Below are 13902 nucleotides of genomic sequence, written 5' to 3'. Positions count from 1 at the left end.
TTTCACCATGTTGACCAGGATGGTCTCGATCTCTTGACCTTGTGATCCACCTGCCTCGGCCTCCCAAAGTGCTGGGATTACAGGCTTGAGCCACCGCGCCCGGCCTCCTCATTGCTTTTTGACTTCTACCACCTTTTGGTCTTGGCAAGAGATGAAGAGAGGGGGAGGATTTCCTGCCCAGAGGGGTGTGGGTAGGTGAGGACGGTGGACTTCGGGTCCTCAGGAAGAGTCGATGGCCGCGGGTTGGGGGGCGGTGAGGCCGCTCTCTGAAAAGACGCCGGAGCCCAGGAGGCGAAAAGCGGAAATGAAGCAGATAAACTTCTCGGAAGTCAAGAGTAGGTTAGTGGCCTGGTGGTGCAGCCCTCCGCCCCTAAACTTTGTGGAAAGTCAGACTTGGGTCTAAGGTCTCTCGTCGCACCGGCTTCTGTCTTTCGGGGGTTTTCCTTGTTCTCCTTCCACCTTTCCCTCCCCTCCCTGTCTTCCCTCTCCCTCCTCTCTTTTCCTTCCACCTCCTTTCCCCTCCCCGCTCCTCTGGCTCTCCCGCCTTCTTTCCCTCTCCAGCCTCCTCCCTTCCTCGGTCTCCTTTGTTCATCCGCCCTTCCCTCTCTTTCCATCCCCCTCCTTACCTTCCTCTCCTTCTTCCTCGCTCTCCTGCTCCTCCAGGCTGAGGGACCGCTCTCAGAATGATTTTTGGAGGCTAAACTTAGCAAAAGGTTCCATCCCCAGGCGGAACTTGGCAGCTACTGGTGACTTTTATCAATGCACAGTCCCCACACCTTGGTTTCCTCATCAAAGCCACAGAAACAGAAGACCATGATGAGAGTGAAGGAAACTCCACCGGGGGCTGGAGCCAGACACTGGGGGCTGTCCTACCTCCCACCAGCCCAGCAAGGGCAGGGAGGAGGGAAACGGCCCTGAATCCGCTGCGTAACCTAGGCAGAGGGAAAGGACATCTCTGCCTCTCTCGGGTCACAGTTCTGCATCTCAAATGTGCAGACAGTAACAGCTCCTGCCTGAAGCCAAAGTATGTATATAAATGTGTAACTCACACAAGATGCCTAGGACTTGAATAGGCTGGGCGTGATGGCTCACGCCTATAATCCCAGCACTTTGGGAGGCCAAGGGGGTTGGATCACCTGAGGTTGAGAGTTCAAAACCAGCCTGGCCAACATGGTGAAACCCCGTCTTGACTAAGAAAAAAAAATTAGCTGGGTGTGGTGACGGGCGCCTATAATCCCAGCTACTCGGGAGGCTGAGGCAGGAAAATCACTTGAACCCGGGAGGTGGAGGTTGCAGTCAGCCAAGATCGCAACACTGCACTCCAGCCTGGCTTACAGAGTGAGACTCAGTCTCAAAAAAAGAAAATTCGTTTATGTTTCATACATACCTTGTACACATAGACTGAAGGTAATTTCATCCAATGGTTTTAATAATTTTGCGCATGACACAAAGTTGGTGTACATTGAACCGTTTGAAAGCAAAGGTCACTGTCTCAGCCACCCATGTGGACAATCTGTGGTTGTTCAGCATCACCATTGTTCCTTTTATTTATTAGTTATATTTATTTAATTTTTATTTGAGATGGAGTCTTGCTCTGTTGCCTAGGCTGGAGTGCAGTAGCGCTATCTCAGCTCACTGCAACCTCCATCCTCTGGGTTCAAGCAATTCACCTGCCTCAGTCTCCTGAGTAGCTGCGATTATAGGCACCTGACACTGTGCCCAGCTACTTTTGTATCTTAGTAGAGATGAGGTTTCACCACGTTGGCCACGCTGGTCTCGAACTCCTGACCTCAAGTGATCAACCCACCTCAGCTGGAATCCCAAAGAGCTGGGATGACAGGTGTGAGTCACCACCTCCGGCCCGCTTCGCCATCTTTCCAGACTCTGAATGTACATACTACTAACCAGCAGTCATTTTCCTCCACCTACTCACACAGAAGGACTTAACTGTAAAAATGAGATACCTATCTGGCCTGTGAGAAAAACATTTATAGCAGCTGATGGGACTTTCCCTTGGGGATGCTGAGTAAACTTTGTGGTGCGTGCCTGTATTTCCGCTGCAACCTGTGACAAGTGTTGAGTTGTGGAATTTCCCACTTTTGGCATCATATTGGTGCTCAAAATGTTTCAGATTTTGGATACTTTTTTTTTTTTGAGATGGAGTCTTGCTCTGTCACCCAGGCTGGAGTGCAGTGGTGCTATCTCGGCTCACTGCAACCTCTGCCTCCCGGGTTCAAGCGATTCTTCCGCCTCAGCCTCCTGAGTAGCTGGGATTACAGATGCCCGCCACCACAGTCAGCTAATATTTTGTATTTTTAGTTGAGACAGAGTTTCACCATGTTGGCCAGGCTGGTCTCGAACTCCTGACCTCAGGTTATCTGCCCACTTTCACCTCCCAAAGTGCTGGGATTACAGGCATGAGCCACCACGCCCAGCCTAGATTTTGGAGCATTTTGAATTTGGGATGGCCAATCTGTACTGTTGTTCCCCTCTAAGCATTTTACCAATGAGGAAACTGAGGCAGTGAGAGGCGATGGACCTTGCTTGAGGTCACAGAGCTAGTGATTGGCAGAGTGGATTCAGAACCCAGGCTCATCTGATTGCAAAGCCTGTTTTCCTTCACCCCTGTACTGTGCAACAGTGACAAGAATCCTACTGGCAATAGCAATAAAAATCCACAAGTTTTGACTTGTCATTAATGACAACAACAAAACAATAATAACAATGCGTTCACCTGTGAGGTCCAAACCCACATCCTAGAATCCTGGGAACGAAGGATTCCCTCCAGCCACACTGTGGCAATGCTCATTTGCATAGACTATCTAATTTGTATGCATATAATTATCTGCCCCCCCACCCCCCCTCCCCCGCAAGCCCCCTGTTTTTTATGCTCCCAACTGGCTTGGTGGGCTGTCACTGTCTCCTGGGTGTGTCTAATAAGGGTGTCTTGTGGGATGTAGCCTCCGCTTCCTCAGGAATTGGGGATTGGACAGGAAGGCAGATCCAGGCACGAAGTCTCTGGTTGCCCCCCCATTTCCTCCATGGACTTGGGCCAACTGAGTTCAGGTTCCTCATCTGTAACATGACCTCCATCCATGGGTCATTACCTCCATCCCCCAGCCTCTAGGAGCCACCATCTGTTGCTGATGGTTGCCCCCCATCCGACTCTTCCCCTTCCCTGTGAGGCTCTTTGGGCCTGACACTTCCACCCCATCCTTCTTCAAATTTCTTCCCCTAAGAACTAGACAGATCCAGGTACAGTGATTTGCCATTTATTTCAAAGACCAGTGGTCATGAGGCCCAGGGTTATAAACAAAGTCTGGTCCTCACCCCAAGATGTGTTAGTCTGGGCTGGGGAGGATCCTCAGGCTGTGTGTATATGTGTGCAGTGTTGTGTGTTTGTCATTGTGATGTGTGTGTGTGTGTGTGTGTGCAATGTTGTGTGTTTGCCATTGTGATGTTTTGTAATGTGTGTTTGTCATTGTGATGTGTGTGTGTAATGTGTGTTTGCCATTGTGATGTCATGTGTGTGTGTATGCGTGTGTTACCAGGTCTGACTATAACTTGGCATGTCTGTGTCTGACATAACGAGTATTAATTACCAAGTGTGATGGTGACACCTCTGGGGGTGGCTGTGTGGCTGGGCTATAGTCTGAGTTTTGTGTGGTTGTGTTATAACATGCACACAGCGCTGCGGCTGTCTGTGATGCTGTCTGTGACTTCCACGTGATGGTGCGGTTGTGCATGAATCTGGCCCTTTGCGTGTGTGAGTCTATAATTGTGAAAGAGTGGCTATTTCACAGCCGTGTGACAGATTTCGTGGGATGCCATAGGTGTGACGGTATAGTCATTCTTTCTTTCTTCCTTTCCATCAGCTTTGTGCCAGGCCCCGGACTGCATGCCGAGGACAGAGCTGTGGTGTCCCAGTGAGATGTCTATGATTGGCAGTGATGAAATCAGCCATGCCGGTAGCATTTACACCATGGAAATTGGCAAACATTACAACGCTATTCCTCTTGCAGGACAGCTGGTTGTTAAACATTTATGAGTATATTGCTGTTCCCATGCCTCTGAGTGTAACTCTTTGTGACCAGGCTGAGGTGTGGCCACAAATCTGTGGGTGGGATCTGAGTATGTGACTCTGACTGTAGGTGGGGTGAGGCTGGGCTGAGTCCTGATGACCAGTCTTCCGCCCACCCTGTCCGTGCTCATGAGAGTGGGGAAGTGGAGACCGTTTTCCACCCACAGCCAAGTCTCTGGAATCCCAAGTCCTATTTTCTTCTGAATCAAAAGCATAAATACCCACCCCTCACCCCTTCTTCCTGAATATCAGGCAAATCAACTTTACCCAACGTTTGGGGGCCCACAGACCCCAGGTCTCTGGGTCTTTGACTTAGTATTGTCCGTGGCAGGGTCTGCAGTCTGCACGGGTGTTCTGAAGGTGCCTCCTGGGTCCTCAGCTCTAGAGATGTCTGAGTTTTTGGTCCCTGGCAGTGCCCACTGAGCTTTCCGCCTTTGAGTTTTGGGGTGTCCTCCAAGACCTGAGTTTTCTTTTTTTTCTTTTTTTAAGACAAAGTCTCTATCTGTTGCCCAGGTTGGAGTGCACTGATGAAATCTTGGCTCACTGCAGCCTCCACCTCCCAGGTTCAAGCAAAATTCTCCTGCTTCAGCCTCCCGAGTAGCTGGGATTACAGGCAGCACAACCATGTTCGGCTAAGTTTTGTATTTTTAGTAGAGATGGGGTTTCGCCATCTTGGCCAGACTGGTCTCGAACTCCAGACCTCAGGTGATCCTGAATGCTGGGATTACAGGCATCGGCCACCATGCCCGGCCTCTGCTTCCTGAGTTTTCTGTCTCCTGAGGCACCCTCTTAGGCCTCCCCCTGTCAGACCCCTGTCCAAGGCACGATGCTCCTTCCTTCACACCATGAAGGCCCCGAAGTAAGACCGGGTGCCATCACGGAGTCGGACCAGGCGCTCATCCAGCACACGGACGACCACCTCCTCCCCAGCCTCCAGGTGTATCACACCACCCAGGAAGCTGCTGTCCCACCAGACGCGGGAGCTGCTGGTCGCCTGTCCGCAGGGTGACTGCTGGCTGACTAGCAGCTCCAGCTCCTCGGGATAGCGGGGCGTGCGCTTGTAGAGGCCGTGGGTGATGGTGCTGGCCAGGCCCCGTGGACAGCCTACACCGCCCAGCTGCACCTTGGAGTAGATATAGTAGTAGCCAGCCTTGGTGGCCACCAGGGCTCCATTGCGGTAGCTGAGGCCCCTCAGGAAAGCCAGGCCCAGCTGGGTCTCCCATAGCAACGGACCCCCACTGCCTGTCAAGCTGGAGTTGGCCCCTGGTGGGAGAGAGAGAGAGACAAAGGCAGCTGCTGGTCAGCACGTCTTACTTTTTTTTTTTTTTAAGATGAAGTCTCACTCTGTTGCCCAGGCTGGAGTGCAGTGGTGTGATCACGGCTCACTGCAACCTCCACCTCCCGGGTTCAAGCAATTCTCCTGCCTCTGCCTCCCGAGTAGCTGGGACTACAGGCATGTGCCACCACACCCAGCTAATTTTTGTAGTTTTAGTAAAGACAGGGTTTCATCATGTTGGCCAGGATGGTCTTGATCTCTTGACCTTGTGATCCACCTGCCTTGGCCTCCCAAAGTGCTGGGATTACAGGAGTGAGCCAGTGTGCCTGGCCTCATGTGTCTTACTCTTGCTGTGTAACTCCAAGCCAGTCACCACTAGTCTATGTGTGTGTGTGTTTGTGTTTGTAGAGGTGGGGTCTTGCAATGTTGCCCAGGCTGGTCTCAGATTCCTGGGCTCAGCCGATCCTCTTGCTTCAGGCTCCCAAGTGCAGGGATCACAGGCATGAGCCACCCTGCCTGGTCTGTTTGTATGTATTAATTCACTTTATCCCTGCTTTGCACATGAGGGAAACTGAGGCACGGGGAAGCAAATTAACTCACTTAGTCTACATCTCAACTCTTTGCATCCCCCTTTTGCAGGTGGGGAAAGTGAGGCATGGAACCATGAAGTGACTTGTCAAAAGTGTCAAAACTTAGCTGGGTGTGGTGGCTAACCCCTATAATGCCAGCACTTTGGGAGGCCAAGGCGGGAAGATCCCTTGAGCCCAGGAGTTGGAGATGAGGCAACATAGGGAGACCCCGTCTCTACAAAAAACAAAAAACTTAGCAGGGCATGGTGGCAGGCACCTATAGTCCCAGCTGCTGGGGAAGCTGAGGTGGGAAGATTGCTTACACCTGGCAAATTGAGGGTGTAGTGAGCCATGATAGCGCCACACCAGCCTGAGTGACAGAGTGAGACCCTGTCTCAAAAAAAAAAAAAAAAGAAAGAAAGAAAAAGAAAAAAAGGTTAAAATATGCAAGTTTGCAAAACCAAGAAACCAAGGCAGCATCTCGTACGCTCTGTGTGCCTCAGTTTCCCTTTCTGTAGAATAGACATATTAATAGCACCTGCTTAGAATGTAATAAATTAATACTTAGAAAGCAGATCACAGCACATAACGTGGCATAAGCAGTATATGAGGGTTCAGTAAATAGATAAAACTAGGCCAGGTGTGGTAGCTCACGTCTGTAATCCCAGCACTTTGGAAGGCCAAGGCGGGTGGATCGCCTGAGGTCAGGAGTTCGAAACCAGCCTGGCCAACATGGCAAAACCCTGTCTCTACTAAAAATACAAAAATTAGCTGGGTGTGGTGGTGCATGCCCATAGTCCCAGCTACTTGGGAGGCTTAGGCAGGAGAAATCGCTTGAACCCGGGAATCGGAGATTGCAGTGAGCCGAGACCATGCCACTTCACTCTGGCCTGTGCAACAGAGTGAGACTCTGTCTCAAAAAATAAATAAAAATAATGAATAATAAATAAATAAACTAGAAATACATATCACTTGCAGCCTGTGTTCTGAGCAACCCTGTGAGTAAATAAGGAATGAATACATGAATGCACTGATAGCATTCATTCATTCGTGCATGGTGTTTATCTGGTCTTCCTGGGACACGCTGACCCCTGCCCCATGCTAGGATCCAGGGTCCCCCTCACCTGTAAGATGTGCGGCTGGGTTGACCTGGTGAGACCTTCGTTCTGGGGAAAGAGAGCCAGAGGTAAGAGACAAAGACACCGGAAGTCAAAGCCAGTCTCCTAAAGGGTCATCACATCTACCTCCTGGAGTCAACCCCACCCCTTCCGGAGTAACCCACACTTCTGCTTCTCAAGCTTGGGGGAGGGGCACCTGTGAGGATTTGGTCAGTTGTGCAAATCACATTGGGCAATTGACTGAGGGGTGGGGTAGCGTGGGAATCATCTCACCTTCTTTCCGGGGACCAAAACCCTGACTCACCTTGTATCAGCTGCTCCCAGGAGCCTGCACCTCCGTCCTGAAAATGCAGAAGGAGCCCGAAGTGAGAACTGGCAGTGGGGCCACACCCTTGCATAGCCACGCGGCTATGAGACACGAGGACCATAGCCACCAACACACCCTCAGACACGTACACAGGGCCACATGCACTCACTTGCACACACACACACCCTGCCCAGCAGCCTCATAACCACTTGGTGCCTCGGTTTCCCTCTATGTAAATGGGGTTACGAACAGTGTCTGCTTGGCATTTAATGAATTAATATATGTAAAACATTATTACAGTACTTGGCACATAGTATGCGCTAGAGAAGGGTTTAATAGGCCAGGCATGGTGGCTCACACCTGTAATCCCAGCACTTTAGGAGGCCAAGGCGGGAAGATTACCTGAAGTCAGGAGTTTGAGACCAGCCTGGCCAACATGGTAAAACCCTGTTTCTGCTAAAAGTACAAAAATTAGCTGGGTGTGTTGGTGCATGCCTGTAATCCCAGCTGCTCTGGAGGCTGAGGCAGGAGAATCGCTTGAACCTGGGAGGCGGAGGTTGCAGTGAGCTGAGATTGTGCCATTTTGCTCCAGTCTGGGTGACAGAGTGATACTCTGTCTCAAAAAAATAAATAAATAAAAAGAGAGAAGGGTTTAGTAAATAAGTAACATTGTCCAGCGTGGTGGCTTACATCTGTAATCCCAGCATTCTGGGAGGCCAAAGTGGGAGGATCGCTTGAGGCCAGGAGTTCAAGACCGGCCTGGGCAATACAGCAAGACCTGGTCTCTAAAAAAATTTTAAAAATTAGCCGGGCATGCTGCGGTGTGCCTGTAGTCCCAGCTACTCATGAGGCTGGGGCAGGAGGCTTGCTTGAGCCCAGGAGCTCGAGGCTGCACTGAGCTATGATCATGCCACTGCACTCCAGCCCAGACAGCACAGTGAGACCCTGTCTCTAAGATAAATAAATATGTAATTAAATGAATAAGTAATATTTAAAATACATGGATGAGGCCAGGTGTGGTGGCTCACACCTGTAATCCCAGGACTTTGGGAAGCTGAGGCAGGTGGATCACTTGAGGTCAGGAGTTCAAGACCAACCTGGCCAACATGGTGAAACCCCATCTCTACTAAAAATACACAATTAGCCTGGCCGCAGTGTCAGATGCCTGTAATCCCAGCTACCACTCAGGAGGCTGAGGCAGGAGAATCGCTCGAACCTGGGAGATGGGGTTATAGTGAGCCAAGATTGCACCACTGCACTGCAGCCTGGGTGATGGGAGAGAAATCTTGTCTAAAAAAAAAATAAGCAGACAAGGGATATGGCGGGACACCACCCTTAGAATATAGCACCGGACACAGGGCACAGACCTCAACATCGACATGATACTGAAAAGACACACGTGGCTTCAGATACATGGACACGTGGTTTGTGGTTTAGGATCCATGTGCGTCTATAGACACAGAGACCCAGAGACAGAGACTCACAACACAAATACACCAGCTGTAGATGGGTGGGTGTGTGGACGTGTGGGTACATGCACATACGTCCACATGGGTATGTGGACACGAATGTGTGGCCACTGGATCCAGATCCGGGACACAAAAAGGGCCAAACCTGTATGGATATGGTATTGGGCACACGCAGACCCACAGGCAAGGCACACAGACAGGCGGACACATCCACGGCCAACTGGAAGCAGCTTGAGAGATTCCCACAGATGGAGGCTGGGCGCAGTGGCTCACACCTGTAATCCCAGCACTTTGGGAGGCCGAGGCGGGTGGATCACAAGTTCAGAGTTCAAGACCAGCCTGGTCAAGATGGTGAAAATACAAAAAAATACAAAAAAATTAGCCGGTTGTGATGGTGCTCGCCTGTCATCTCAGCTCGGGAGGCTGAGGCAGAGAATCGCTGGAACCCGAGAGGCAGAGGTTGCGGTGAGCCGAGATCACGCCACTGCACTCTAGCCTGGGCGACAGAGTGAGACTCCATCTCAAAAGAGAGAGAGAGAGAGAGAGAGAGAGAGAGAGAGAGATTCTCACAGATGGAAATGGTTAGAGAATTAATGACAGTCGCAGCAACAGGAATAAGTACAGAAAAATGCATGTGTGTGTGCAGAGGGGTGTGCCTAGTGATGTTGGGGTGTCAGTTCCGACAGGTAGAGCAGGCACCATCTGGCACCCCACGCCATAGCATACTTCTTCATGCTCTAGGAAGAGACTGCCCTTATTCTGTAGATGAGAAAGCTGAGGTTTGGAGAGGTGAATTCACTTGTCCGGGGATAACAGCAGCAATCGGTCAAGCCAGCTGTTCTCAGCCTGTGCCCTGTCCTGCGCAGGCACACACACACACACACACACACACACACACACACACACACAGACACGCAGTGACCCACAGTGACACAGGAGACCCTCCCTGCCCTGCCTCCACCGACCGTCAGCCCCCAGGCTCCACTCACAGGCAGGCGGGTGACCATCTCTCCCAGACGCCAGTGCAGCTGCAGCAGGAACCAGCCTTGGACGGCCAGCCCAGCCCCCATCAGCGACACCAAGACACCCAGACCCACCAGGGCTGGCCTGCATGAAAGTCTTCGGCGGGTTTGTCCCAGTCTTGTGAACGGGATGTCCGTCTGTCCGTCCACCACAAACACCGAGGGCCGCACCACACTCTCCTCCATGCCCAAGGTGCCCAGAGCGGGGCTGGCACGTCTGGGTCCTTCAACCTCAGAGGAAACCAGAATTGCTCAACACTCCTGGGCTGTGCACGCTGAGGACAGGCACCCAGGGGCCGCTTTTAGAGCTGGGGATCAGCCCCACCCCTTTCCCCACTCACCCTCTTCTTCTTCCTGTCCCCCCGCCCCCGGCCGCCCCGGGCCTCTGCCCTGTCTCACTGTCACTCACACAGACTCTCACACTTTCCAGAGCCTTCTGAAAATGTGACTCAGGTGGGAAGTGCAGTGGGGAGCTCCCAGCTTTCCCTTCTTGGACACATCACTTGGGGCCACGAAATATTTACTGAGGACTTCCCGTGTGTGCCACACACTGCTCTAGGTGTGGGGGATGCAGCAGTGAACGAGTGACAAGGGCCCCTGCTCCAATGGTGGGCCTCTTCTGGTGGGGTCGGAGAGGCGAGAAACCTCATAAACAAGAAAATAATATGTTGTGGGTTTTTTTTCTTTTTTTTTGAGATAGAGCCTCACTTTGTCACCCAGACTGGAGTGCAGTGACATGATCTCAGCTCACTACAACCTCCACCCCCTGGGTTCAAGTGATTCTCCTGCCTCAGCCTCCCAAGTAGCTGGGACTACAGATGCCCCCAATCACATCCGGCTCCTTTTTGTATTTTTAGTAGAAATGGAGTTTCATCATGTTGGTCAGGCTGGTCTTGACCTCCTGACCTCAAGTGATCTGCCTGCCTCAGCCTCCCAAAGTGCTGGGATTACAGACGTGAGCTGCCACACCCGGCTTTCTGTTGTGGTTTGATGTGAAAAGTGCAGTGAAAAGTGCGAAAGCAGAATGAAGGCGTGGATGTGTGCTCTGTGTGTGCGTGTGTCTGTGTGTGTGCCTGAGTCAGCATGCACGTGTGAGGTGTGTGCATGTGGGTTTGTGTGTTCAGTTGTGTGCATGCAAGTTTGTATTGTGCACACATGTGTGCAGGTGCATGCCTGTGTATGCATACATGTGCTGGCGTGTACATGTGCGTGGATCTGCAGGCAGGTGCATGCATACGTGTGTGGTGCATCTGTGTGCGTGTGGTTTGTGTACATACATGCACGTGCACATGTGTGCATGTATGTACATGCATTGTACGTGCAAATGGGCGTGCATGTGTGTGCTGTGTGCATGTGTGTGCATGTGTGTATCTGTGCACTGGCGTGTGTGTGCGTGCATGCGCAGGTGTGTGCATATGTGTGGAGAGGTCCATGTATGATAAATAAGTGAGGTCCGGGTGGGTTAGGTTGGCAGAGATGAGTGGTGACCACCAAAGCCATTTTCTCTCTCTGCTCCAGTGACCCAGATCCCAGAGAGCGTGCATGCATTCATGTGTGGATTTTAAACATTGGAACTCATAGTCCAGTGTTAGAACAACTGTTCACCCAGTAAACCAAGCCTAAGACCTGGGAGTCCCTCCCTCTGTCTTGTCCCCACATTCTACTCTGCAGCAAGTCCTGTTCACTCAAGCTCCAAGCCAGATCTCAAATCCCACGGCCGGTTTCCATCCCTGCTGCTATCACCCTAGCTCAGTGCTGTGAATTGAATGTTCATGTCCGCCCCTCCCCCCGCCAACCTCCAATGTATATGTTGAAGCCCTGATCCCCAATGTGATGGTGCTAGGTGATGGGGCCTCTGGGAGGTAACCAGGTCATGGCGTCGGAGACCCGTGATGGGATCTGCACCAAAATAGGAAGAGACAGGAGATGTTCACTCTCTCCTTCATGTGAAGATGCAGCAAGAAGGTGGCTGTCTGGAAACCAGGAAGAGAGCCCTCACCAGAACCTTACCCTGCTCTTGGACTTCCAGCCTCTAGAACTATGATACATAAACGCTTGTCATTCACGCCATGCAGTCAATGGTATCTTGTTACAGCGCCCCAAGCTGACTGAGACACTAAGGTACCCTCATGTCTCGCTTTAACTGTTGCAGTAGCTTCCTCATTAGGTGCCTAGATGTCCTGCTTCACCTGTGGCTGCTTTAAAATTCATGTTTTACCCTCTAGCTAGCACAAGCTCACTTACTTACTTGTTTGGATTTTGTTTTCTTGGGGTAAAAGTCACATACCAAAACTATTTAAAAATTAGTAACTCAGTCGGGCGCGGTGGCTCATGCCTGTAATCCCAGTATTTTGGGAGGCCGAGGTGGGCGGATCACCTCAGGTTGGGAGTTCGAGACCAGCCTGACCGACATGGAGAAACCCAGTCTCTACTAAAAATACAAAAATTATCTGGGTATGGTGGCGCATGCCTGTAATCCCAGCTACTCGGGAGCCTGAGGCAGGAGAATCGCTTGAACTTGGGAGGTGGAGGTTGCAGTGAGCCGAGATCATGCCATTGCACTCCAGCCTGGGCAACAAGAGCAAAACTCTGTCTCAACAAAATAAAATAAAATAAAATAGTAACTCAGCTGGGCGTGATGGCTCATTCCTGTAATTCCAGTGTGTGGTGGTGGCCACCTACTTGCTGGAGTCTCCTCTGTTGACAACTGCTGTGCACTGAGTGGGGGAATCTCCTGCTGAATTGCTGGGTGAATTGCAGAGATGGGAGCTAGGCTCTCTGGAGAGAAAAATTCTCTGGGATATGAGTCACTGGAGCAGAGACGGAAACTGACTTTGGTGGTCACCTGTCATCACTGCTAACCCGACTTTCCTGGCCCTCCAGGCCACACGCCTCAGATGGGTCACTCTTTATCCAGAGAATGTCTCCAGTGACTGGGAGCAAAGCCTGCCCGCCATCCCAGATGGCCCATCCTAAGCAAACAGGATATTGCAGGCTGGAAATTTCCTCTTTCGTTTGTTTGCTTGTTTGATTGATTGAGACAGGGTCTTGCTCTGCTGCCCAGGCTGGAGTGTAGTGATACAATCACAGCTCATTGCAGCCTTCACCTCCTGAGCTCAAGCCATCCACCTCGGCCTCCTAAGTAGCTGGGACCACAGGCATTCACCATTATATCTGGCTAATTAAAAAACAAAGTTTGTATATTAGATACTGGGTCCCTCATCCTCCCACCTTGGCCTCCCAAAGTTCTGGGATTTCAGGTATGAGCCACTGTGCCTGGATCCCTCCCTTCCTCCCTCCCTTTCTTTCTTTCTTGTCACCCAAGCTGGAGCACAGTGGTATCATCTTGCCTCACTGCAACCTCTGCCTCCTGGGTTCCAGAAATTTTCCTGCCCCAGCCTCCTGAGTAGCTGGATTACAGGCATGCACCACCATGCCCAGCTAATTTTTGTATTTTTAGTAGAGACGGGGTTTCACCATGTTGGCCAGGCTAGACTCAAACTCCTGACCTCAGGTGATCTGCCCTCCTCGGCCTCCCAAAGTGCTGGAATTATAGATTTGAGCCACTGCGCCTGGCTTCTGTATTGTTTCATAAGTCTTGGCAATATCCTTGATTTTACCTCTTGACTCTGAAAGCTAAAAACACTTCTCTGGCCCTTTATAGATAAAGCTTGCTGCCAGCTTGCCCCTGAGCTCAGGCTAAGACATCAAATGACCTTCACTAGGGCCTCTGGGCTTGGGCCCCTGTGCTTTTGCTCACTCTGCCGTGGCAGACGTCTTGGGTCTTTCTTTGCACTTCCTCTTCCTGCTGGTGGGAACCATCTTCTCCAGATCTCCAAAGCCAGTTCCCCCTGGTCATCTGCATCTTGACTCAAAAAACTTCTCCTCACAGGAGCCCTCCCTGTATTGATCAGGTGTCTCCCAAGAGACAGAATCAATAGAAGACAGACAGATAGAGATAGAAGTAGAGACCTATAGGCTGGACGTGGTGGCTCACGCCTGTAGTCCCAATACTTCGGGAGGCTGAGGCATGTGGATCACCTGAGGTCGGGAGTTCGAG

The 13902-nt window shown here is 51.2% G+C and overlaps 1 protein-coding gene across 1 annotated transcript; it reads right to left on the bottom strand.

The window, feature by feature from the left end:
* Positions 1–3258: 3258 nt before the first annotated feature.
* On the bottom strand, positions 3259–10131 carry TNFSF14 (TNF superfamily member 14). Its single transcript, XM_017528286.2, has 4 exons — positions 9810–10131; positions 7349–7385; positions 7051–7092; positions 3259–5344 (listed from the first exon to the last, which is right to left on the bottom strand). The coding sequence occupies exons 1-4, from the start codon at positions 10026–10028 to the stop codon at positions 4920–4922; spliced, it is 723 nt and encodes a 240-aa protein (XP_017383775.1). The 5' UTR covers positions 10029–10131; the 3' UTR covers positions 3259–4919.
* Between the last annotated feature and the right edge of the window lie 3771 nt (positions 10132–13902).

Source organism: Cebus imitator, unplaced genomic scaffold, assembly GCF_001604975.1.
Source record: "Cebus imitator isolate Cc_AM_T3 unplaced genomic scaffold, Cebus_imitator-1.0 Scaffold53, whole genome shotgun sequence".
Lineage (NCBI taxonomy): Eukaryota > Metazoa > Chordata > Mammalia > Primates > Cebidae > Cebus > Cebus imitator.
Note: the sequence above shows the minus strand (reverse complement) of the source record. Positions and strands in the feature narration are given on the sequence as shown.